This window comes from Asterias amurensis, chromosome 2 (genome assembly GCF_032118995.1).
Source record: "Asterias amurensis chromosome 2, ASM3211899v1".
In the NCBI taxonomy this organism is placed as follows: domain Eukaryota; kingdom Metazoa; phylum Echinodermata; class Asteroidea; order Forcipulatida; family Asteriidae; genus Asterias; species Asterias amurensis.
Window position 1 is genome coordinate 11,459,826 of NC_092649.1, and position 24,886 is coordinate 11,484,711.

Below are 24,886 nucleotides of genomic sequence, written 5' to 3' on the forward strand. Positions count from 1 at the left end.
AGGTGGTAAACAAACACGTCACCTGTCTAATCGGAGACTTACATGCATGTACCTAGTTCTAAGAACACTCAATGTGATGGATAGTCTCAGTGTCTCTCTAAATAATCTTCATTTTGGAGCACAAAATGTTACCAGTAATACAATTACAATGCGTCATGTTGCATCTTAATCTTAAACATGAGGAGAGGGCTGTCATGCGGTTTTCAAGCTATTTCGTTGGGTATTTTTGTCATTTGGGGCCATTTTTGTGTGTGACAATCATAGAAAATGGTGGTTTTGCATGTGACTTTCAAAAAGCATCTGGGGCGCTAGTAGAAGAACTGATAATGACAAATAATAAAGTTTAAAAAGGAGTAACAGCGCCTCAGTAACATTTTCGTCATACATGTACATGTAAGTAGAACTTTTTAGATAGAAGTACCTCATTTTGCCTTACCAGAGGGGCATTACTGTGCTACTTCAATTCAAGTATAAGGCCTGTATTTCTGAAGAGCTCTGCGTACAAAGATGTCGGATCCACAGCTGTGTGGTTTGACATGCTCTACAAAAAATCTTATCAATATTACTCACAAAATGATGAACCCTGGGGCAGACAGAAGCCATGTGTGATGTCGGGGCAAGAGGCAGGCTGCAAGTTAACCCTTTTGGAGCTAAATAAATTTCAGAAAGAAAGCTACGTCAGCAGAATAATGCCCTAGATAATGAAAAAAATAATGGATTTTGAGGTTCTTGCTTTGAGTTTATTAGCCTGTAATATAAACTTACATTTGTAACAAGCAATGGAGAGCTGTTGATAATATAAAACATTGTGAGAAACGGCTCCCTCTGAAGTAACAGAGTTTTTGAGAAAAAAATATTTGAACTTGATTTTGACACCTCAGAATTAGAATTTGAGGTCCCAAAATCAAGCATCTGAAAGCACAAAACTTGTGCGACAAGGGCGTTTTTTCTTCCATAATTCTCTTGCAACTTTGATGACCAATTGAGCTCAAATTTTCACAGGTGGGTTATTTTTTGCATGTATGTTGAGATACACTAAGTGAGAAGACTAGTCTTTGACAATTACCAATAGTGCTGTGTCCAGTGTCTTTAATACAGCCTTGGACATAAACTCCTTCAGTTTGCTGTTCTCAATAAAAAGCGAACTGGTCAAATAATTGCTTCCCTCTGCTTTATTATAGGTGCCAGCATGTCTAAATACATGGCCAAGATTGAAGAAATCAGAAAGAGTAAGTTTTTTTTCTACTTAGCCTATTTTTATTCATCTGTTTGCCTACACCCCCCCCCATAGAGTTTCCCATAGACTTAAATATTTTCCAGTGGAAGTGCCCTTTGCTAAATGAAACTGCCCTTGCCCTCTCTTTGCCTAAGAGGGATAAAGCGATAGGTACCCATAACAAAAGATAAAACTCCAGGCCTGCAGTGGGTACCTATCACTTTATGTATACTTTATCCCTCTTAGGCAAAGAGAGGGCAAGGGCAGTTTCATTTTACAAAGGGCACTTCCATTGGAAAATATTTAAGTCTGTGTGAAACTATTTGGACTGTTGTCAATGAGTAATTACGGGCATTCCATCGCCAAGCTTTTCAGCTTTAATTGCATCTGACTGAAAATTGTTTTCAGCTTTAATTGCATCTGACTAAAAATTGTTTTTAGCTTTAATTGCATCTGGCTGAACAATGGTCTGATCTGCGTCTTTTTATATTAATTTACTTCAGTCCTGATCAGCAATAGATGCCACTAGAAACCCGTACAGAGCAAATATTTTTTCACATGGAAGTAAATATTTTATTTCATATTTCATTTGACTTTGGGCTGATGGCACAACATAGACATTTTATTTCATATTTCATTTGACTTTGGGCAGATGGCACAACATAGATATTTTATTTCATATTTCATTTGACTTTGGGCAGATGGCACAACATAGACATTTTATTTCATATTTCATTTGACTTTGGGCAGATGGCACAACATAGATATTTTATTTCATATTTCATTTGGCTTTGGGCAGATGGCACAACATAGACATTTGTATCAAGGAGTACAAATGGGTACCAGTGAGAGCTGTGGTGTAACATGCAATAGATGGATTGCAATAGGAGTCATCGGCCACAATATTTAATGAATTGTGCATAAAGAGCTACCATTGGCTGAGAGTCGTGCGCAACGCATACATGCGTGCATTTTCCCATTGTTTAAGATCAAAGATGGCGGTCGAAGACTCTTATTGCAACTCATCTATTGGCTGGCATCCTGTCAAGGGGGATAGAAACATTTCCAATCATTGAATGCCAAAGAAACTGAATACTAGTTTTGTTGAGCCACATTGGCCTGATGAACCATCAGACAGACTTTACTTATTTTGTATTTCTCCTTTGTTTTGCCTTTTCTCCTTTGTTTTAGTTATTTTAATTGTTTTTAAAGATTTCGTTGTATCTAATTTTCAGATTACAGATATAAAAAGGATGAGATTTTCAAGAGGATGAAAGTGACCACATTTGTTCAATTGGTAAGCATTAGGTATTCGGTTGGCAGTTTATTTTTTTGTACACATTGACTGGCAATGAGGTAAATAGTGTATGTCTATTCATTAGAGGGACTTTGAGTGACCAGAAGAGCGACCTTTTTCCCGAGGCAGGTCCCTCTGGTCACTCACAGGCCCGAGGGGGGAAATAGACATGTGCACTATTCAAATTATGCCAGTCCATGTGTTTGATAACATGCCTTGGTGTTAAATCTATACTATTAAAAGCGTAACCCGCGCCATCTTGGATTGAAAATTAGAAGGTCCAGTGGCATGGCATCCTTGTGGAATCCAACACGGTTGTGTCGTTTCAGACGTCGGGTTGCAAGTCTACAAAACCCTGACCCGAACTCCCTCTTAAGAGTTGTCTGATTGGCTCGAGTCACGAGCGATATCTCCTTACATGTGTGGTTGTCTGGTTTTGATATGGGCCACCTGTTGGTCGAAGGGGGAAGCCTAACTGCACACAGAGTCACCTCTGTGTTTGTCTGGTTTTGATATGGGCCACCTGTTGGTCTAAGGGGGTGGCAACCTCGGACTCCCATTAACATTCCAGAGTGACTCATTGATGTTTCGCAGAGAAGTAAATGGCATTGTGTATATACTATTTTGTACAGGGGGTTTAATTTCGCATGTTAAATAAAAAACATTAGGCTTTAATACATGCATCTGTTACATATGTGTTTATTACAATTAAGTCACTCATGTAGGCCTACCCAACTTTCCAGCATTTTTTAAACGCATCAAACAGCAGCCCATTGTTGTGAAACTTTATTTGTTCCATTTAACTCTGCACCATTAGTGGTACAGTCCATATGTCATCCCCCACACACAGAACGTATACACGCAAAAGTTGAAACATTTTCAAAAAGAAAGTGAATACATTACTGATTCTTTTCATATACATTGTAAAGGTTTTGCCAGTTAAACCTACAAAAGAGTACATAAAATCACCGTTTAAGAATAGTATGCTTTCATAGTTACGAATTTTGTGAAATATCAACAGCTGTTTTGAAGCTGTAAACGAACATTCCATTCAAAGTACTGAAGCAACACAATTGTTAGAACGCAGTTTGGTCAGGACTCAGGATGTAGATTTTGCCAAATCCGTTTTGTATTAAGCAATCGGCCGTCGGGTTTTGTTAACGAAAGAGCCTTCATGTGCAGCTGAATCGGGTACTTTTTACAAATTTCTCCATACAAAATTAACCAAACTGGCCTACAAACCCTTAAAACAACAAGGCAAATGTTTTGTGAAAGTGAATTAAGTGAGAGGATGTAGGGGTAGCTGGCCTTCAAAATAACTAGGCAAATGTTTTTTTCTGAAAGTGAATTAAGTGAGAGAATGTAGGAGTAGTTATTAAAGACCAATAAATTACCGTTTCTATTATTTTAGTTTGTATAGGGTTCCACAGATAATTATGATAACATATAAAATTGGATGTTTATCAGGGGACTTCGTCACGCGGGGCGCGCACCAGGGCGGATGTTGACCAGAAAGTTTACATGAGAATTAATTGATATGAGAATAAACTAAAAGCGATGAATGGGGCCTTAGATTCTAAAATCGTGTACACGTTATTGGAAACAAAGCCAAAATCATTTAACAGTTATAGCGACCAATCATTAAATTTATTTATTTTCAATACAATTTTTCAAAAATTGACCTTGTCGTTAAAGTCCATACCAACTGGCGCGGGTTTTTTGTATCTGCTGTATACCAGAACTTCTTCGAAGCTTCCTTTTCAGTCAGATAAACTCTGCGGCTATTAGTGGCTGTGATTATGAGTTTGTTTGAAAAGAGGGTACCACTTTCATAGAAGCCTTTTTAGTCGGATATCTCCTCTGCTATTAGCAGCGTTGATTTTTATTGAGGGGGGAAGACCAGACTTAGACCACTCAACTCCATGGCTATCGGTGACTATGGATTTGTTGCTAAGGGAACCAAATACCACTGCTGATTCCAAATTCAGCGTGTTATACATTGTCCGATTGGCCCATCTCCATATAAATTAACCAAACTGGACGTACAAACCCTCAACATAACAAGGCAAATGTTTCACAAAGTTCGTAACTATAATGAAAGCAGTTTGGGCGGGACTCAGGATGTACATTTTGCCAAGTGTAACTGAATTATACCAAATGTGCTTAACAAAATAAGTGTGTCATTGGTGCAGTGTACGTGCTATATTTCTAGTCAACTAAGCATTATTACCCTTACAGTCATCTTAGCTGGGAAATACTCAGTGCAGTGGATAAAATTGATTCAATGACAAAAGCCGATTGAATTAAAACTACGCGTAAAAGAGGCGAAACATAATCCACATTACGGATAATGCGTTGGCCCGCTCGATCAACACTAAAATATTACGAAAATACCCTACATATCATGCCAAGTACCATCATTGCCAAGTATACCCATCCCCAATATTAAAGCTCAGTTTCAGAAACAAAGAGAAACGCAAGAGAGAAGGTGAGGAGGGGAGGCGACGCGTCGCGACGTTTCACAACTAAGTTATACAATTTCTAATCCAATCCTACGAAATGAGTATTACCTGTAAGAATAACTCCCTTACCCCCACATTACCTTTTACAACATTTGTATACTACAATCCTCCTCACGCTAGTGTGAAATAAATAGAGAAAGGAAGTTGCTGTTCACGGTACATGTCAAGAGAGGGCGCTGTAACCAGTCAAAAATTAAAAGACTAAGTGCCCAATCGGGCGGTATTCCTGTAAAACATGTGCGCGCGATCACTAGACTATATTAGTTCACCCCTCAGCCAACCAGAATACAGAACAAGCAAGAGGTGTGTTATAAATGATAATAATGACTGTTCTTTGTAGACTGTTCATGAACTTGTCCTGCTATTTTTGGAGTTGATTTGGTATCGGGAAACTTCCGATTAAATTAACAACTTGTCTTACTTTTGTCTAATGCTAGAGTACATATTCTGAAATACTTGGTTCTGATGAGAACCTGTTTTGGGCCAAATTTTGTTCAGCTGCTTAAAAAGAGAACTATGTTCATCAATATACTGCTAAGCAAAAACCAAGCAGGTCACTAGTCAAGGGGATATAGAGCTGGTATAATCTAATTCTAGTTTGCTTACAAGCATTATTTTGTTTGCTTAGCTTTTTTTGTGTGCAGCTCTATGAAATTGGGCCGTTATTTTACTCTGTTACACTGTGCATGTACATTGGAGTAAGACAAACTGGGAGGACAATTTCTGATAGGGACAACCTACAAAGCAAGTTAGATATTATCACATTGTGTTACCGCAAACCAAACATGATACCACACCATGCAACCCTCTAAAACACATAAATAGTCTATAATTTTATATTTTGTTGTTGTAAGACAGTTAAGATGTACATCAGGGACATGAGTTTCATGTCACAAAGGCTGAAATGAGTTTCATGTCACCCATAGGCTGTGTAAGTCTACAAGTATTCAAACGATGGAACCTGTTACTTTGGAGCCCTAGAGCATGTAGAATGTTTGAGCACGTGCAAGATTTACACAGTCTCGTTTTGGTGTTCCATGGAGGTAGAATTCCTCCATGGGTGTTCCCATAAACCACCCTCTTCACTCTTTTGTCTCAGTGTGTTTTACGATTCTCAATGTAAGATGAGTGATGGTTTATAAACCTTGCATATTTTTGTTTACAATAATTATCAGAGTATTTGTTTCTTGTTGTCTACATGGCCAGGCTGGGTGTGTGGATTTTATTTCGAAACTTGTTAAATGCTAAGAATTAATCGATTGTTTTGTGTGTAATATTTGTTTGCTTTTTATATCCTTTAACTTGTTGATGTTTGTTGTGGTTTTTAACTTGTGCAAGCAATGTAATTTCTAGTTTTTGGAGAGAAATAACGTTTTTTATGTCTACAGAGCTTTTGATTGAGAAAGTGTTTTTCTTTTAAAATAATTAATTTCTTTCCAAGTCTCTTTGGTGAATAGAAGACTTATCACTCAATTCAAGTCGGGATGTTTCACGTTTTATTAAACTTGATGGTTGTCTGCATTTTTCTATTTATTTATAATTGGATGCAAATCATTATAATAATGGATCGCAATGCAAACAGATGATCATCTTTTTGGTATTTGTGTTAAACTTTAGCCTATTTTTGTTACATGTGTTTATTTTTGTTCTTTTGTTTATTTTGCAAGGTTTTACAAGTTCAAGCCTACCAGAGGAAAGAAGAGCAAGTGTCACGATATCTAGGTAAGATCAAAGTGTTACTTGAAGATTATTATTTGGACACCAATGGACACCAATGGTTATTGTCAAAGACCATTATTCTCACTTGGTGTATCTCATCAAATAGCAAATCTGTGAAAGTTTGGCCTCAATTGGTCATCGCAGTTGCAAGAGAATTATGAGGGGGGGGAAACGCCCTTGTTGCCAGATTTGTGTGTTTTCAGATGCTTAATATAAGGCTTCAGGCCTTAAGTATTTTAATAGTTGAGTGGGAAACTACATCTTTCTCAAAAATTATGTTACTTCAGAGGGAGCCTTTTCTCGCAGTGTGTTATACAATCCATTGCTCATTAACAAGTACATGTATGCTATTGTGCTAACCATTATTTTGTATAACTAGCATGAGTGTCCAGGGGTCGATTTCATGAAGAGTTAGGACTCGTCTTATCTCGATCTTAGGACGAGTAATTCGTCCTAACTTATGATTAATCTTAAGGTCTGCATGCTACAGTGCAGAGTTGGGACTCGTCCTAAGTCCTGAGATTAGTCTTAAGTTAGGACGAGTTGTGTGGAATCGACAGTTAGGACTCTTCTTATCTGGAGTTAGGACGAGATTAATCTTCAGGTCGTCCTAAGTTCTGAGATTAGTCTTAAAGGGATGCTGCAGTGAATTAAAATAAAACAGTTAATTTTGCTGTAACTTATTCCTGATATATGTATTGAACATCAATAAAATGTGTTTTGTTTATTCCCGACATATCTGACTTGCGTAATTAGCGAATAAGTCATGTCCCCCCCCCCTCCTTGTGGATTGTGTCCGCCCCCTATCATCGACGTCACGTCGGTAATTCAAACATATCGTCGGCAAAAAGAGTCTTGTCCCTAACTACACGCGCCTAGGTACCAGGCCACACAGTGCACACGTCTCTATATGCACACAGCCAGGGGGCCCGACGGCTGGGGTTACCGAAATGACGTCACGTTTATGCAAATGAAGGCTCCCTTTTAGGGGCGGGGTGGGTTCCCCTAATCTCTTGAAAACCATTTTTAAAATACTTGCGCGTTTAATAAAAAATATATAAAAATATTTCAGGTTTAAAAAGTCATGTTTAATCGTTTAAATGAATAATAAAAAACACTGCAGCCACCCTTTTAGTTAGAAAGAGTTTTGTGAAATCCACGGCTGTGTCTTTAAACCACATATTCAAAATAATGCATTCTAGCATCAAACTAAAACTATTGTGAAACCATTTTTGAGGAAATAAAACCTCAAAGTAATTTAATTTGATTGTTTCTATCTTTAAAAAATAAAAGCTTTGCACAGAGTAAATAACATAGACGCAAAGATTATCCTCACATTTTGAAATCCAAATTTGACTTTGCAGAGTCCCAAGCAACAAATCCGGAGCTAACAAACTTTAGGAATGGAGGAGGGGATAGTCCTGTCCCATCACTGGCTCTGACTGAAGGGGACTTTGGGGAGGAGGGTGAAATATCAACATCACGGTCAACATTACAGAGGTCAGTACTTTGGTTATAAGGTTGTGGTTAATAGTTACTGGCTTAGTGTTTGGGTTCGTCAATTTAAAGCCCTCTTCAAACTATTTCTGTTATCACTGTGGAATGGAGGCCCTGGGTCTTTTCTTTTTACCCCATGGTTACCCCAGCTCACCTTCACATGGTGTCGCTATCAATTGTCACTGTTTTGTTTCAAATTTGTGTATTGAATGATTGTCTAGTTGTGATATATGGACATAAACAAACAAAACAAACAAACAAACTTGATTGGTCTGATCTCTACACAGTGTGATTAAAGGCATCGGTGAGTTTGACATTGACAGCAACTCCGTTCCAGCAACACCCGCTTCGGCTGTTCCCAATCCAGAGGAGTCTGAAAGTCCTTACTTACTCTTGGATCTAAGAGACAGTGATGTGTATGACCAATGCCACATCATTACAGGTATGTACACCAAACCCATAGGCTGAGAGTTTCTTCAGAAATATAAGCAAAGGTACATAATGATTACCATATGACGTAATGTGTTTTCACATATTAGATCACTGAGTCAAATGTTAAGAATGCAAAAAGTGCATTGAAATAGAAGAGAATGTACAAAAAGGGCTCGGACTTAACACTGGACCATTGGCACGAAGCCAGTGATTTCAGTCGAGCCAGTCAGTCGAGCCAGTAAGCTAAAAACGGGAGAATTGATATTGAATTGATGACTTTGAGTCTCAAAAATATATTTTAATCCTGCTGAGCATCACCATTAAAGGGAAGGTACACGTTTAGTAATTACTCAAAACAAATATTAACTTAAAAACTGTCTTGGTAACAAGCATTTGAGAGCTGTTGATAGTATAAAACATTGTGGGAAACGACTCCCTCTGAAGTAACGTAGTTTTTGAGAAAGAGGTAATTTCTCACTAAAATATTAAAAGACTTCTAGCTAGAAGTCGTTTATTCCTATCTGAAAGCACACAAATCCGTCCAACAAGGGTGTTGTTTCTCTCATCATTTTCTCGCAACTTCGATGACTGATTGAGCTCAAATTTTCACAGGCTTGTTATTTTATGCTTATGTTAGGATACACCAAGTGAGACGACTGGTCTTTGACAATTACCAAACGTGTACCTTCCCGTTAAAATAGAAGAGATCGTTTTTTTTTCAAATGAAAGAGTTTAGTTGAAAAAAATGTGTACTCGATTTGACTGTTCTCTTTTTATTTTGATTCTTGGAAGATTCTGAGCTACAAATCCTGCAGTCTTGACATTTTTCAGCCAAACTCGAGCCCTGTTAATTGTTATATAATATTTCACTCCTTTATTAAATTTGACTTATTTTAATTGATTGCTGATAACAGATTTGATTTCAATCTCAGGTTGTTTTGAACAGGTGACCTTCATGTGTACTTTATTTGATTTGTTACATTATCTGCCTCACTTGAAGAATGTAATGGGAGACTTTTGAATGCTACGTGGCAGCAGACTTACCAGGTCACCAAAAGTCTCCCATTTAGAAGCATGTTGTGGGCAAGCGGTCTAATCTATCAAATCCAAGTTCTGGTGGCCAAGTCATCAGTGTTTGGGTTTAAATATCAGTTTATTATTATGATATTATTGTTTTGGTCATGGCAAGTGCTTAACTATAAATGCTACTTGTTACCAACAAGTAAACAATAGAACATGTACCTGGGAGGGTATGTGGGGGTATACCGGTAGTTTCATGCCATGCTTCTTTTTTTTTTGAAAGGGCAAGGGCACCAAGGCATTTTCTCCATAGAAAAAAGGGCACCCTATGAGGGAATTGTTAATTTCTACTGGAGCATTTCAGGGCAGTCGCCTCCGTTAAGTACCTGGTCGATGGTGCTGCATACTCTGAAGCAGTTGAGATGGCTTTCAGGAATTGTTAGCGTGCAATGAAAATGGGCAAAAAAAGCGTAAGGCATTTGGAGAGACCTTGGCATGGAAACAATGCCTTATAAATAACTATTATTGCTACATTTGTTCCCTATTCACTGTCGGTTTAATTTATCTTGCTTCATAATAAGTAGTATTGTATTGACTAGGTTTTCTGTGCATTTTACATTTTATTGATGGCTTTTCATTATTGGTAATTTAAATACAATTAATGTGATTTTCATAACATGATTTTCCTGTCGTTATTTAAAATTAAAAAAATTGTGGTTTTTAATGGTACTTTTTAATGTGTAACTATTTTCTTAATAATTTATGTAAAATGCTTAAGAGCTTGTTTTTTAATATAGGCCTACTATATGATATTATACTATTATTAATATTATAAATAAAAATTTGCTGTAATTCAGCCTTTGTGCTGTGAGGACAGTTTTTAATAACCATTATGATTTCTATCCATTTATCTATCACAGCTAAGAACTATCCAACTGCCATGTTGTCAAGATCTGTCAACAATTTCAGCAAAGACATCATTTCCTATGTATCCTTAATAATAATATCAATCTTTATATCTTTGTTTGACGTGGTTCTAGCCACACTTTAGCATGGTGAGTCAAAAAGTGATGCTCTTCGAATATACAGGTTATAAGTTAACCAAGATCTAGAATAAAGGTGACTGATTTGATTGAAATCGTTCTTTGCTAGAAAGATTAGGTAGGGTGTCTATGTTAAGAACAGGGAGTCCTAAAGACACCCAGAAAACACCTTCTGGCTTTCACTTTACTATAAGATCATTTAATTTTAACTTAAACTGATTAAGTTTTGCTTTTCTTGGAGTCTTCGGCTTCACAACCAAAATAAGTAAAATGATATGGAATCATCCTGCCATTTTTGTATGTAGGGTTCAATTGGAATGTTAGAGAGAGCAATATATAAATTATTTACTATATAAATTATTATTTAACTATTGTTATTATAGTATACAATGATATTTTCCTGAACAAGAATTATATTTACAGAAGAATAAGCCTGGTAAGATCATCGTACTGTATGATGAGGATGAGAGGATTGGTCCAATGGCAGCTACTACGTTTGTGGAGAGAGATTTCAACAACACTTTCCTCTTGTCTGGAGGTGAGTCTAGTCATGAATTAAACCAATGTTTGTATGAGAAAGATCGGCTGTTTCTAGCTTGGTGTTTATATCCCCTTGTGGGAGTTTGGCGCGTTCTCTTGATTGTTGATTGGAACAGGCAGGTTCAATTTGTCCTGCATTATGATATCCATGATTTGTTCCAATCACTCTACTTGACCCCAGTGCAATACATGTGCAATGCTCTACTTAATCACAGTGTTTAATGGCCCTTCCCACTACCCAGATCTCCGATATTGTCTCAAAATTTGTTAACATACGCACATGTACTTGTCCAAGCTATAAATGTTTACATAGGTGATCCTGTGAGAGCTTGGATGGTGGAATGTTTGTCTGACATTCTGAGCAAGAGTGGCGTTATCAGTGCAAAGTACTATTCTCTTGTGGTTATATTTTGTTTATATTGTGTGGTTTCTATGTTTGCTGTATTTACTATGTTCTTTCAAATTGTTGCAATTGACTGTTTTGCCCATACCGATATTTTATTTATACTGATATTCTATTTATTTGTGTATGGTCAGTGAATTTTTTATTTTGGACACTGTAGAGTGTCATGACCGAGTGGTTAAGAGCATCCTATTTAAGTTCTTGTGCTACATGAAAGTCACCGGAGTGTGGGTTCCAATCCCGGTCGTGACACTTGTGTCCTTGAGCAAGATACTTTACTATAATTGCTTCTCTTCACCCAGGGGTATAAATGGGTACCTGCGAGGGTAGAGGTTGATATTGTGTATGAAAAAGCCATCGGAGTGCCACGGCAGCTCAGGGCTGTATACTCCCCAGAGAGCTGAGAAACATTAAAAAGAGATGTTATTGGCCCTATGACCAGGGCACTAATGTAAAGCACATTGATACAGTTATAGTGAAATGCGCAATATAAGAATTTGTTATTATTATTAGTGGGAAGATCATAAGCTGTTTTGAGATATGGTGGAGAATGATGATTTTTTCCCAAATCGCTCCATTTTGTCCCATATGCAACACATGTACAATGTACTTGTTCACAGTGCTTATAGTAGCTCACCACACTCATGACACAGATAGAAACTTGGTACGCAGATCTCAGACAACGTGTCCAAATTCATTAATGTTTGCAGGCATATGGGTATTTTGAACAGGAGTGGCATCATTAGTGCAGACTAGTATTCTGTTGTGTTTATAGTTTTGATGTTTTGATGTTATTAATTTGTTTACATGTCCGTATTCAGTGGATTTTATGTTTTCATCTTGGACATTTAATAATTTGATTTTAGTTTAACAGAGTTCTTTAATGCAGAGTTTATTATTAATTTGCTTAAACAAATTTTGAAATGCACGGAGTGTGCCTGACATGTGTTTTATGGTTAAGCGTACAGTGCTTACACTTTAATCTTTAATTCCCTAATCCAGTTTAGTTTACATCATTCATTTTGGGTGTCACTATTTGTTAACTGTATGTTTTTAGTCTTCAGACTAGCTGTTTGGTATTGTTTACCAAATTGGATGAAGGAATTTATGAATCCTGATTACATACCAATCTTAAAGACATGACCCACTCCCTCCATCTACTGTAACCCCAAGCTTGCTTTTATAAAATAACACTTTGCAATTGTTGTCCAGTTTCATGGCTTTGCTTCCTGTGGAATAGCCATAGTTCTATGGGCTGTATGTACACGTGCCGTAAGTGCGATTTCCGTGGTAAGCAGAGCCATAAAATTGGGTCAAGTTTGGTGCTATATTCTCCAAATTGTTATCCAAATTAACCAGGGGTGATTTTTATTTTGTTTTGTGTCTAGGTTTGAAGTTAGCCGTACAGAAGTTTCCAACTGGTCTTGTCACAGGGACGATACCAGCATCATGTAGAGCTCCCCTTCCAACCCAAGCAGGCAAGAAGAAGCCTAAAGAACGCCCTGCAGAACCCATCAGGCCCGCTGAACACACAATGTTTACAGAGGAACATATCCTTTATTTTAAGAATGTCTTGTAAAGCTCCTTAGTGTGTTTATTTATGTCTTATATTTGACTTGGAGGAGGACTTGATGTCTGGAAGTACACACAGGCCACAGAAACCATAGCCTCTGTTGCCCCTGGTCTTGGCCTTGGTGCACCTGGTCTTGGCCTTGGTGCCCCTGGTCTTGGCCTTCGTGCCCCTGGTCTTGGCCTTGGTGCCCCTGGTCTTGGCCTTGGTGCCCCTGGTCGTGGCCTTGGTGCCCCTGGTCTTGGCCTCGGTGCCCCTGGTCTTGGCCTTCGTGCCCCTGGTCTTGGCCTTGGTGCCCCTGGTCGTGGCCTTCGTGCCCCTGGTCTTGGCCTTGGTGCCCCTGGTCTTGGTCTTGGTGCCCCTGGTCTTGGTCTTGGTGCCCCTGGTCTTGGCCTCGGTGCCCCTGGTCTTGGCCTCGGTGCCCCTGGTCTTGGCCTCGGTGCCCCTGGTCTTGGCCTCGGTGCCCCTGGTCTTGGCCTCGGTGCCCCTGGTCTTGGCCTCGGTGCCCCTGGTCTTGGCCTCGGTGCCCCTGGTCTTGGCCTCGGTGCCCCTGGTCTTGGCCTCGGTGCCCCTGGTCTTGGTCTCGGTGCCCCTGGTCTTGGCCTTGGTGCCCCTGGTCTTGGCCTCGGTGCCCCTGGTCTTGGCCTTGGTGCCCCTGGTCTTGGCCTCGGTGCCCCTGGTCTTGGCCTCGGTGCCCCTGGTCTTGGCCTCGGTGCCCCTGGTCTTGGCCTCGGTGCCCCTGGTCTTGGCCTCGGTGCCCCTGGTCTTGGCCTCGGTGCCCCGTCAAAAGTTTCCCATAGACTTTTCCAATGGAAGTGTCCTTTGCAAATGAAAATGCCCTGACCCCCTTATATCTTTCCAATGTATTTCAGGCCTGTGGTGGATTTTACATAGAGTTAAAAAGACTTCATAAATACCCTAGACAGTTTCGCTACTCCTATTGGTCGAGAGCGCACGTTGTGGGGGTGTTTAAACGGTTGATATAGACACAGCTGAGACTGTTTAAGACCGGCTGGCTTTGCGTGTTGGTAACGCAAGCTCATGTACGACTATTTAAATTACACGGAACACAATTCATAGCTATTCTTAACAGCGCGTAAAATGTGTATACATGCGCGTATACACACCGACCGACGCGCAAACAAATTTCGAAGCAATTCGCAAAAGAAACAGTGTCACACTGTCTATACTACTGAAACTAGGTCGCTTTTGAACATAAGGGCATTTATGAATGGGAATTAAAGAGTAGTGACTCGTTCTTAAACTTTAAAACCTTGCAGGGTCGTGGCCGTGTGATAAAGGCCCGAGGTTTGAAACAACCGTTAAAGAACTCGTCGCCTACTCTTTTATTCTCTTAGTATTATCTGGAGTTGGGACAAGTCTTGGAACTAGCCTTAAAGGCAGTGGACACTAATGGTAATTACTCAAAATAATTGTAGGCATAAAAACTTACTTGGTAACAAGCGTTGGAGAGATGTTGATAGTATAAACCATTGTCAGAAACGTCTCCCTCTGAAGTAAATAATTAATTGTTAGCATAAAAAACTTACTTGGTAACGAGCAATGGAGAGCTGCTGATAGTTTAAAACACTGTGAGAAACAGCTGCTTCTGAAGTAACATAGTTTTTGAGGAAGAAGTATTTTCTCACTCAACAATAAAAAATACTTCAGCTAAAGCCTTTTATTATACTTATGAAAACAGACAAAGTAATGCAACAAGGGTATTTTTTATTTCATTAGTCGCTTGCAAATTTGCTGACCAACATTTATAATCCTGTATATTCAGAGGGTTTTGGGATTCATAAATGTATACAATTAAACTAACAGTGGAAACGCGCCCGCATGTAAATGGTGTGCATGACTCTCGGCCAATGAGAGCTCTTCATCGACATCAGTAAGGGGGATTATGATGTTGTATGCAAGGGGTATGATAGCTGTCTATTTATTTAATTCTCATTTCACCTGGGTGGCTCATTCAGTGTTTACCACTGATCTCCCAGGTTCCCAGCTTGTAATGCTATAGATGTATACAATTAAACTAACAGTGGAAACGCGCCCGCATGTATATGCTGTGCATGACTCTCGGTCAATGAGAGCTCTTCATCGACATCAGTAAGGGGGATTATGATGTTGTATGCAAGGGGTATGATAGCTGTCTATTTATTTAATTCTCATTTCACCTGGGTGGCTCATTCAGTGTTTACCACTGATCTCCCAGGTTCCCAGCTTGTAATGCTATAGATGTATACAATTAAACTAACAGTGGAAACGCGCCCGCATGTATATGCTGTGCATGACTCTCGGTCAATGAGAGCTCTTCATCGACATCAGTAAGGGGGATTATGATGTTGTATGCAAGGGGTATGATAGCTGTCTATTTATTTAATTCTCATTTCACCTGGGTGGCTCATTCAGTGTTTACCACTGATCTCCCGGGTTCCCAGCTTGTAATGCTATAGATGTATACAATTAAACTAACAGTGGAAACGCGCCCGCATGTATATGCTGTGCATGACTCTTGGCCAATGATAGCTCTTCATTGACCTCAGTAAGGCCCGGGGATTATTTTGGGCATGTGACGTCGTATGCAAGGGGTACGATAGCTGTCTATTTATTTATATCTCGTTTCAACTGGGTGGCTCATTCAGTGGTAACCAGTAAAAACTCAACAGTAAAAAAGAACACAAAATGCCTACTATGTAACTTTAAGAAATGCTTTCTTAAAAATGTCACGTCCATAATTATAAATTTTTTCCTTGACTTTGAATCTTGCACATCTCGACAGTCTTCTGATGCATCTAGATAATTGCCTGGCTCCAAGTGACACTGGAAGTAAGTACACACTTGAGTTTCTCCTTTGTTATGCTCGTTTCTGATTCCTAGCCTTCAAGGACAGCATAAGGCCAGATTTCATAGAGCTGCTTAAGCACACAAAAATACAACAAAATTATGCCTACCAGAATGCTTACATGTACAACTTGTGACTGGTATCCTGCTCATTTTTGCTAATTCTTATTAGAAAGTTGTCAAGCAATATTTTCTGCTCAACCACATCTATGAAATTGATTCCAGCCTCGGTCTAGGTACATTGATTTTGGGTTTGTTGCAAGCAGAACCAGATAGTTGGCACTATAGGTTTCTTGTCTGGCAATACCGAACACGAAGGAAAATGCAGAAAAGCTGCCAATAATTGTTTGTAAGTGTCATTTCAAAAATCAGTTCGTCTCTGGTGGTTTTCTAAAATCACTCTCTGCAGCTATAAACGATGTGTGGATGCATTTCAATGAAGTGGTTTTTAATTAAATCATTCCAATGCTTTTTTTGCAAAGATAGAAACCATGTATGACTTTTTTTATATTTATATGGTTACCGGTAATTAATTATAGTAATGTTTTCCATTTGTTTATCTTCTTCAAAAATGGTATCTACCAGCACCTTTCAAGTTATTCAGATATTTCCTTGTCTACAATCTTTATTAGTACTTATTTGTTGAATATATTTGTTTTTTTCACTCTATATATTTGGCCATCACTGTAATTTTTTGCCCTTAACTTAACTTGGCTGTTGTTATCTTTTTATAGCTTTTTAATGTTCTTACTTATTTTCTAAATACTATTATTTGCCGGATACCTCTGAAAAACAGTGGTAAATAATAAATAAGAAAAATAAAAAAATGATGTCTTTAACGCATAGTGAACCTTCCTTTCAAACCAGGTCGATTAAGTCGTCCCGCTCCCAGGGCCAGCTCATCCTCCACTGTTTCCTCATCGGCAAGATCATCATCATCTGCAGTTCATTCTAGCCACTGGAAATAGAACAGCAAGATGAGACCTACCCACTGGAGAGGAAACAGCCAAATGACTAACCATGAAGTGGTCGAGTCAAAATGAAACGCAGCCCTCTTGGATTTGGAACAGCAAAAAAAAGGTGCACATGCCCCCCTTGTAAATTGAATAGCAACTAAAGATGTTAGAAGTTATAAATGTCACTATATAGAAGAAAAGTTTTTTTTTGTTAATTGCCATTTCATTCAGGCAACTCATGGCCCAATTTTATATAGCTGCTTTAGCACAAAATATAGCTAAGCATGATACAATTATGCTTACCAGAATAAGGTTACCAGCCAAACTACAATGTCACAAGTACAATTTGTGACTGGTATCCTGCTCAATTATTCTTATTAGAAAATATTTAAGCATTATTTTCTGCTTTAAGCAGCTGTGAAACTGGACCAAGGAGGCTAGTTTGGTGGTCTAGTGGTAAGACACCTGCCGTCGATTTCACAAAGAGTTAGGACATGTCTTATCTCGAGTTAGGACGAGTAACTCGTCCTAACTTAGGATTAATCTACAGGTCTGCATGCAACAGTGCAGGGTTGGGACTTGTCCTAAGTCATAAGATTAATCCTTAGTTTGGAAGAGTTTTGTGAAATCGATGGCTGCTCTGGCAGTGCATAGGGTTTGTATCCCACCTCAGTGATTCGACTGTGGAATTTTTTTTCACAAAAAAAAACCTTGGGAAAGTCCCAAGTATATAGTGCTTTAAATGCCTTGATGTAAGGTAAACAAAACAAATTATAAATGTAAACAGGTAATTGGAACAATATTTCAAATTAAATCCTATCCCACAAATCCACAGTTTCTTGTAAAATGCAGCAGTTACAAATATTGTAATTTCCCTTTAAAAAGACTTGCAGAGAAACTGATTAAAATTGTCATCACTGATCCAAAGAAAAGAAGAAGCTATATTTTAAAGTTTTCATTGCATAAAGTAATGTATGTCAAAATATTTTGTGGATGCACCTTAAAAACGCAAAAAAATAGCTAATGGCCTGAATTTTAGAGCCTAGCAGAGTCTTTCTTGAAGGCTAAAGTCACTCTAATAAATAACTGCCATTATACAATTGTTGCACGCTGTGACGGGGTCCATGGCGTTTTGTACACTCGAGGGGGTAAATGGATCCCGAGGCAAAGCCAAGGGTGCCCTTTGCCACCTAAGGTGTACAAACCCATGGACCCCAGTCACAACGTGCAACAATTGTTTTGTTATACCTTTGTGTAATTGTTATTCCTCTTCACAAAGTTCTGTTGTCATCTTCAAACATTACGACGGACAAGAAACAATTCCCTCGTACCCGCGGTTGTTTCGTACACAGCGCTGGAAATCGACCAACGATGGGAACGATCAAGGTGATGTTCACCGGTGTACATCACTTTTCATGTTATCCAGCCCGTCGAGCCATGTAACATGAGTTTTTGTTGCGCGTCACATGATTGGTTCTCGACCTATCAAACTTCACAGTTTATTAACAAGACTCCTTGTGTCAAACAGATACTTCCTGTATAAACCAAATGTACTTTTATGTCTACCATTGCTTTCTTCGAAAGTTGCTGTTTTGTTTTAGTGAAAGATAGCCCTCACTGTAGATGGTTGTTTTTTGTATTTCCGTTTTGCACTATGTTTGAAGTGAATGAAGGGTACTATTGTTTGTGTGTTACAACTTAATACTAGTTAGGACTGGGGTTATTTTTGAAACTGGGAAAGCCAAACTATCAAAGTGTTTGGGTCTAGTAACTTTATTTATTTATTTATTTATTTCTTGTTTATCCTGGGAAATCCATTCAGTAAGAACAACTCACTGATCTCCCATGGATCCCAACTAACAACAATCTACAGAAGGGCACTAAAGATAAAAGATTAAAAATTTACACAAAAACATTGCACGTTCATTTAAAAAAACACTAGATACTAACTACAAAAAAAATACACTTTTTACAGCTAGACGTCAGGTTGCTGTAGTGGTATCTTTCCTCGCTTTCTAATGGACTCTTCCCATGAAATATGCTAATTACATTCACGCATGCGTACAGACCCTGTTGGCAAACGCCATAGAGTTGTGCACTAAGCAGACGCGCAATCGCGTCTGCGTCACGCACCCATTAGCCGTGTACAAAACAGCGCGATGTTCCCTCATTTTGCCAACCAAAACGTTAGTGCGCACGCACTACGTGCAATTTACGTCTTTTATGGGAAGGGTCTATTCTGGGGCCTGGTTCAAATCCCACCGTGGGCACAATGTGGATCGGGTTTTCAGTCCCTACCTGACTGCGTGGGGTTTTCCACCTATATCTAAAAACTTCCTTCTTTGTCTTTTTTATATATGGTTCTTGGCTAGTACAGTGATTAAGTTTCACTTTTCTGAGAAGCAAAAATGCAATGAAATGAAACTAATTAAAAATTGCTTCTTGTCACCATTCAAGCAAAACATCTCTGTCTAGACTTGATTTTTTTTGCGAAAAAAGTCGGCATTGGTTTTTGGAAGATTTTGTATTTTAATTTCCAACAATACTCAGGCAGTAAAAATTAAATCGAACTCATTGACCCGTTTCAGAGAGAAGAGGGGGAATTGCCAGGGTTTTGTGCACATTATTCCTATTGGGCTTATTTTGATTGCATCAATTAAAATCGTCTCAGGCAAAAGTGATTTCAAATAGTAAACCACAATGGAAACTGACTGTAAATAAATCATCATTTCGGGGTTGAACAAAGAAAAATGGACTAGAGTGGGATGTGAACTCATGACCTCCGAATTAACATAATTATTTGCACTCTAACAACTGAGCCATCTAGCCCTTTGTTATAGTCTCCAAATTTTTGTTTTGGGATGCCTTTCAGAAGCCATCCAACCGTTAACTGTCATTTAGCCAGGGATCACACCCAAGTTTACGGTACAACAAAGCTGAACATTTCTTCTTGTTTCCTACCCATCCTGTCATTAGCCCTAATTGTGCTAATATACAGAATGTATAAAACAAATTCTGTACTTTGTTGTTAACAAAACAGTTTATTTTCTACACTGAAAGAAAGTTGAATATTTTTTCTTATTATTTTGTCAGAACTGACACTGGACCAGAATTATTTTTAGACAACATAAAGTATTTATTATTTTTTTGTATTTGCTGAACTTCTAGGAACCTTTGACTTTAAAAGCCTTTACTGATCAGTGTTTTAACACTGACCAGTAAAGTACTTAAAAGTACTTACAAGTACTTATTTTGGGGAGGGGTGGGGAGGAATGGACTACAGAACTTGTTCTGTCTGTTGATTCAAGCCCTGTGCACAAAATCAATAGACTTGGTGAGTGGTCCATTATGTATTTTGCTTATTTTTTAGGCAGTGGACACTATTGGTAATTACTCAAAATAATTATTAGCATGAAAACTTACTTTGTAATGAGTATTCGGGAGCTGTTGATTGTTTAAAATATTGTGAGGAACGGCTCCCTCTGAAGTAACATAGTTTTCAAGAAAGAAGTCATTTTCAGCGAATTTGATTTTGAGACCTCAGAATTAGATTTTGAGGTCTCTAAATCAAGCATCTGAATGTCAACAGATTTGTTATTTTATGCATTTGTTGAGATACACCAAGTGAGAAAACTGGTCTTTGACAATTACCAAAGGTGTCCTTGGGTCGAGTTCACAAAGAGTAAAGACTAGTCTTATCTTGAGTTAGGAAGAGTTACTCTTCCTAACTTAGGACTAGCTATACGGTTTTAGTATCTCCTAAGACTATTCCTAAGTTAGGACTAGTCCTAACTTTTTGTGAAATCCACTGCAGTGCCTTTAAAAACAATTTTCATGAAATAAAATGATGTTATTCAACTTCAACTTCGACTCATTTACATAATGTGTACTTACTAAAAGGGTGCTAACAAGATAGGTAAAGTATCAGTCAAATTCGAGCCATCTTCAATTTTAGATTTGTTATTAAAAAAGAGAATCAAACCTTGAGGTGGTGTCAAAATTACTCTTTCCTTTGGAACTTGGAATGTACTGTTTTGAGTGAATTTGCAGGGATTTAGATGAAAAAGAAGGATTGATGTAGTAAAATTTCTGAATATTCAATAAGAGACTGATGTAATGCATTTAGTATTCAGCTTATGGATACTGTGTTTCCAATATATACAGGTGTTAATTTAAACTACATGTACATGTATAGTAACTAATGTCAACATTTAATTATTTTGATTAGAAAAGTTTCTGCACTAGCTGATGCTTCTAATATATGTTGTTTCCTTTTTCCCAACTTGTTAATAGTGTTTGAGTGAATGTGATAAATACGACCAATGTAGATGTACAGTATATATTGTGCGTAGTTGTACATAAATGATGTTTTAGTGTCAACTTTGTTGTGAAAATATCAAAATTTTAAAATTAACCCCTTAATAATTCAACGTTGTGGTTGTTGACACATTATCAAAGCGATATTTACTCTTTAGAATAATATCACGAGAGAATCGAACCCCCCAAAAATACAAAGTTGCACATGACTGTTTTAACAGTTTTAGTAAATGGTAAAAACAGTCTGATAGCTTATAAACTCAGTGCTTTTTTTGTTTGTTACTTCGCAAATAACATTCACTATCAATTAAAATGCACTGCAGCCGATTTCACGAAACAAACCCTAAGATTAATCCTAACTCGAGTTAGGACGAGTAACTCGTCCTAACTTAGGATGGGTTCAATGCGTCCTACGTATTTGGATATGAAACTGAACCCGTCCTAAGTCCTAAGATTAATCCTAAGTTAGGAAGAGCTTGGTGAAATCGACGGCTGGACACTTAATGATTATTAATCAAAATAATTGTTGGCATAAAAACTATCTTGGTAACTCTGAATAGAGAGCTGTTGATGGTATAAAACATTGTGAGAAACAGCTCCCTCTGAAGTACTGTCTCACTAAAATATTTGAATTGAATTCGAGACCTCAGTTGGGGTCTCGAATTCAAGCGTCTGAAAGCACACAACTTGTGCAACAAGGTTGATTTTTCTTCCATTATTCTCTCCAAACTTCGATGTCTAACTGAGTTCAAATTTTCACAGGTTTGTTATTTCATGCATATGTTGAGAACTAAGTTAGAATACTGTTCTTGGTAACGAGCAATGGAGAGCTGTTGATAGTATAAAACATTGTGAGAAACGGCTCCCTTTGAAGTGACACATATTTCGAGAAAGAAGTAGTTTTCCACGAATTTGATTTCGAGGCCTCAGATTTAGAATTTGAGGTCTTGAAATCAACCATCTAAAAGCACACAACTTCTTTCATTATTTTGCAACTTCGACGACCAATTGAGCTCAAATTGTTATTTTATGCATACGTGGAGATACACCAGGTGACAATTACCAATAGTGTCACACGTCGCATTCATACAGTTCTTGTACTGAAATCACAAAGAGCAAACCAACCTCATCAGCTTAATTTATGCTACAAATCGAATCCCAGTCGTGACCCTTGTGCCCTTGAGCAAGATGCTTAACTATAATTGCTTCTCTTCACCCAGGGGTATAAATGTGTACATGTACTTGGGAGGTTAGAGGTTAATAACATTATTTGAAAAAGCCTTAAGAGTACACGGTAGCCCGCTGCCGGGCTGTATAATCCCCATGGAGCTGAGAATGACTGAAGGAACGTTATTGGCCCAATGACCAGGGCGCTAATGTAAAGCGCATTGATACGTTATTGTAAAAAGCTCTTCATAATAACTACATGTCGTTGTTATAATTATTTAAGCTAATGAATTTATATAAATGCTGTCAAGCTTACAGTTGTAGACTGTGTTTAATTTTTGTGAAAATTTTCCGTCAGACTTGCTGACTTTGTAAATCTGTCCAAGTATTTGTATATTGTATATTTTTTGAGTTTTTCTGTTTGTAATACTCCATATTTCCACAGATCAACCCACCTGTTACTGTTTCTATGATCTTGACTTCCAAATCATCACAATTTATGATTATTTGTGACTGATTTTCTACCAACAGTGTGTTCTTCCATGACTTCTGAACTTATTGTATGTAATAAGTTTCATTTTGCTAACTGATATCTTTTCATGTTGATGTACTTCTGATTGTCGAGACGACACTGTCAAATGTCCGTCCATTCAGTTAAGGTTGTTTAGATGAGTAAGCAACAACAGATGTTTGCTCATAAATATTCATGTCAATAGTTTAGCATATAATAGCATCTGAAAGCACACAACTTTGTGTGACAATGGTGCTTGTTCTTTCCTTACTATCTCACAACTTTGACAACAAATTGAGCTCAAATTTTAACAGGTTTATTTTTTCATGTATATGTTGAGATACACCAAGTGAGAGGACTAGTCTTTTACGATTACCAAAAGTGATCAGTGTCTTTAAAAGACAGAAAAACTTATGCCAAAAAAACGAGCCTTGTACTCATGAGAGCGTTGGTGATTTTGGGCTAAGCTAAAATGGTGGAAACCAGTCACAGATGGCACATGGTATTCTGGCCGGTAACCTTATTTTGGTGAGCATAATTTTGTTTATTGGGCCATGGGCAAAGGAAAAGAGGCCACGACTTTTATGGGCTCCATTTAATTCCAGGCCGGTCAATTCGGCTACGTCACATGACTATCCTAGATATTTCAAAGAAATCATAACATAGACTTTTTAACTGAGACATGGATATTTTGAACACTAATTTAAACAGTAGTTTATCAGCCTTATCCTGTAAGCTTCCTTCAAATGCAGAGACCTTATATTTTGGATTTGTGAAGTTAATATTTTCTGTCTTTATTCTCCGTAAAGCCCAGTTCATACTGCGAATACGATTCCGAAGCCAATTTGACGTTAATTTGACGCCACAACTATCCTTTTGCAGCGATATTTGCAAGTGAGTTGCGCAAAGCTGAACTGCTGCAAATTTTGTGATGTCAACATGTGCTTCCCATGAAGTATGAACCGGGCTTAAGACGATCTGCTGATTTGCTGTATTTCAATTATTCATTGTGCAATGTGTATAAAGTAATAAAGCATTCACAAAAAAGTCAGTGTCGTAGTTTTTGCCATTACCACCATTGTATAACAAAACCTTACACAGTTGACCTCAGTCATTGTTTTTGGCGATTACATGCAGGTATTCCACTCCATTCCACATATTTAGGGCAGTCAGGTTGGCATAACGGTATCATTCATCGTGGACTCTTTGACCTCGGTTCAAATCCAAACGACCACTACGTGGATTAGGTTTTCATTCCCTTCCTTACTGTGTGGGTTTCCCCTAGAATTTAGTTTTATGGGGTTTCCTCCATCCTCTTAAAAGAACACGTTGCCTTGGATCAGACGAGTTGGTCTTTAAAAAGTGTTGGCAATCGTTTTTTATGCGTATGGTTGGAGAGATGTTTAAAAAGTAGAATACAATGATCCACACAAGTTTGCCTCGAAATTGCGTGATTTGCTTTTTACTGTGCGGAATAACGCGATCGGCCATTAATGGGAGTCAAATAGTTGACTCCCATAAATGGCCGACCGTGTTAGACGACGAGGTAAAAGGAAAACCGTGCAATTTCGAGGCATGTTTGTGTGGATCATTGTATTCTACTTTTACAACATCTTTCTACCCATATGCATTTTATAACAAACGGTTACAAACGCTTTTCAAAGACCAACTCGACCGATCCAAGGCAACGTGTTCCTTTGAACAAAACTTCCTTCTGTATCTTCTCTCTTTTGTGTTCTTGGCCAAGTATAGTGATAAAGTTTGCTTTTCTGAGAGTCCTTGGCTTCACAACCAGAATTATTTAAGAAGACAAATAATTGTACACAACA

General features: G+C 38.2%; 1 protein-coding gene across 1 annotated transcript in view; it reads left to right on the plus strand.

Moving 5' to 3' along the window:
* The window catches only part of LOC139951234 (centrosomal protein of 41 kDa-like), a 29,435-nt gene extending 5,063 nt beyond the window's left edge, over positions 1-24,372 (plus strand). The window contains exons 3-12 of the mRNA XM_071950014.1: positions 1,182-1,229; positions 2,452-2,513; positions 6,703-6,757; positions 8,119-8,254; positions 8,539-8,693; positions 10,624-10,691; positions 11,170-11,284; positions 13,078-13,237; positions 16,033-16,091; positions 16,974-24,372. Of these exons, the coding sequence (XP_071806115.1) occupies positions 1,182-1,229; positions 2,452-2,513; positions 6,703-6,757; positions 8,119-8,254; positions 8,539-8,693; positions 10,624-10,691; positions 11,170-11,284; positions 13,078-13,237; positions 16,033-16,091; positions 16,974-17,074 (959 nt within the window). The 3' untranslated portion in view covers positions 17,075-24,372. The remainder of the gene's footprint in view (positions 1-1,181; positions 1,230-2,451; positions 2,514-6,702; positions 6,758-8,118; positions 8,255-8,538; positions 8,694-10,623; positions 10,692-11,169; positions 11,285-13,077; positions 13,238-16,032; positions 16,092-16,973) is intronic.
* Positions 24,373-24,886: the final 514 nt, after the last annotated feature.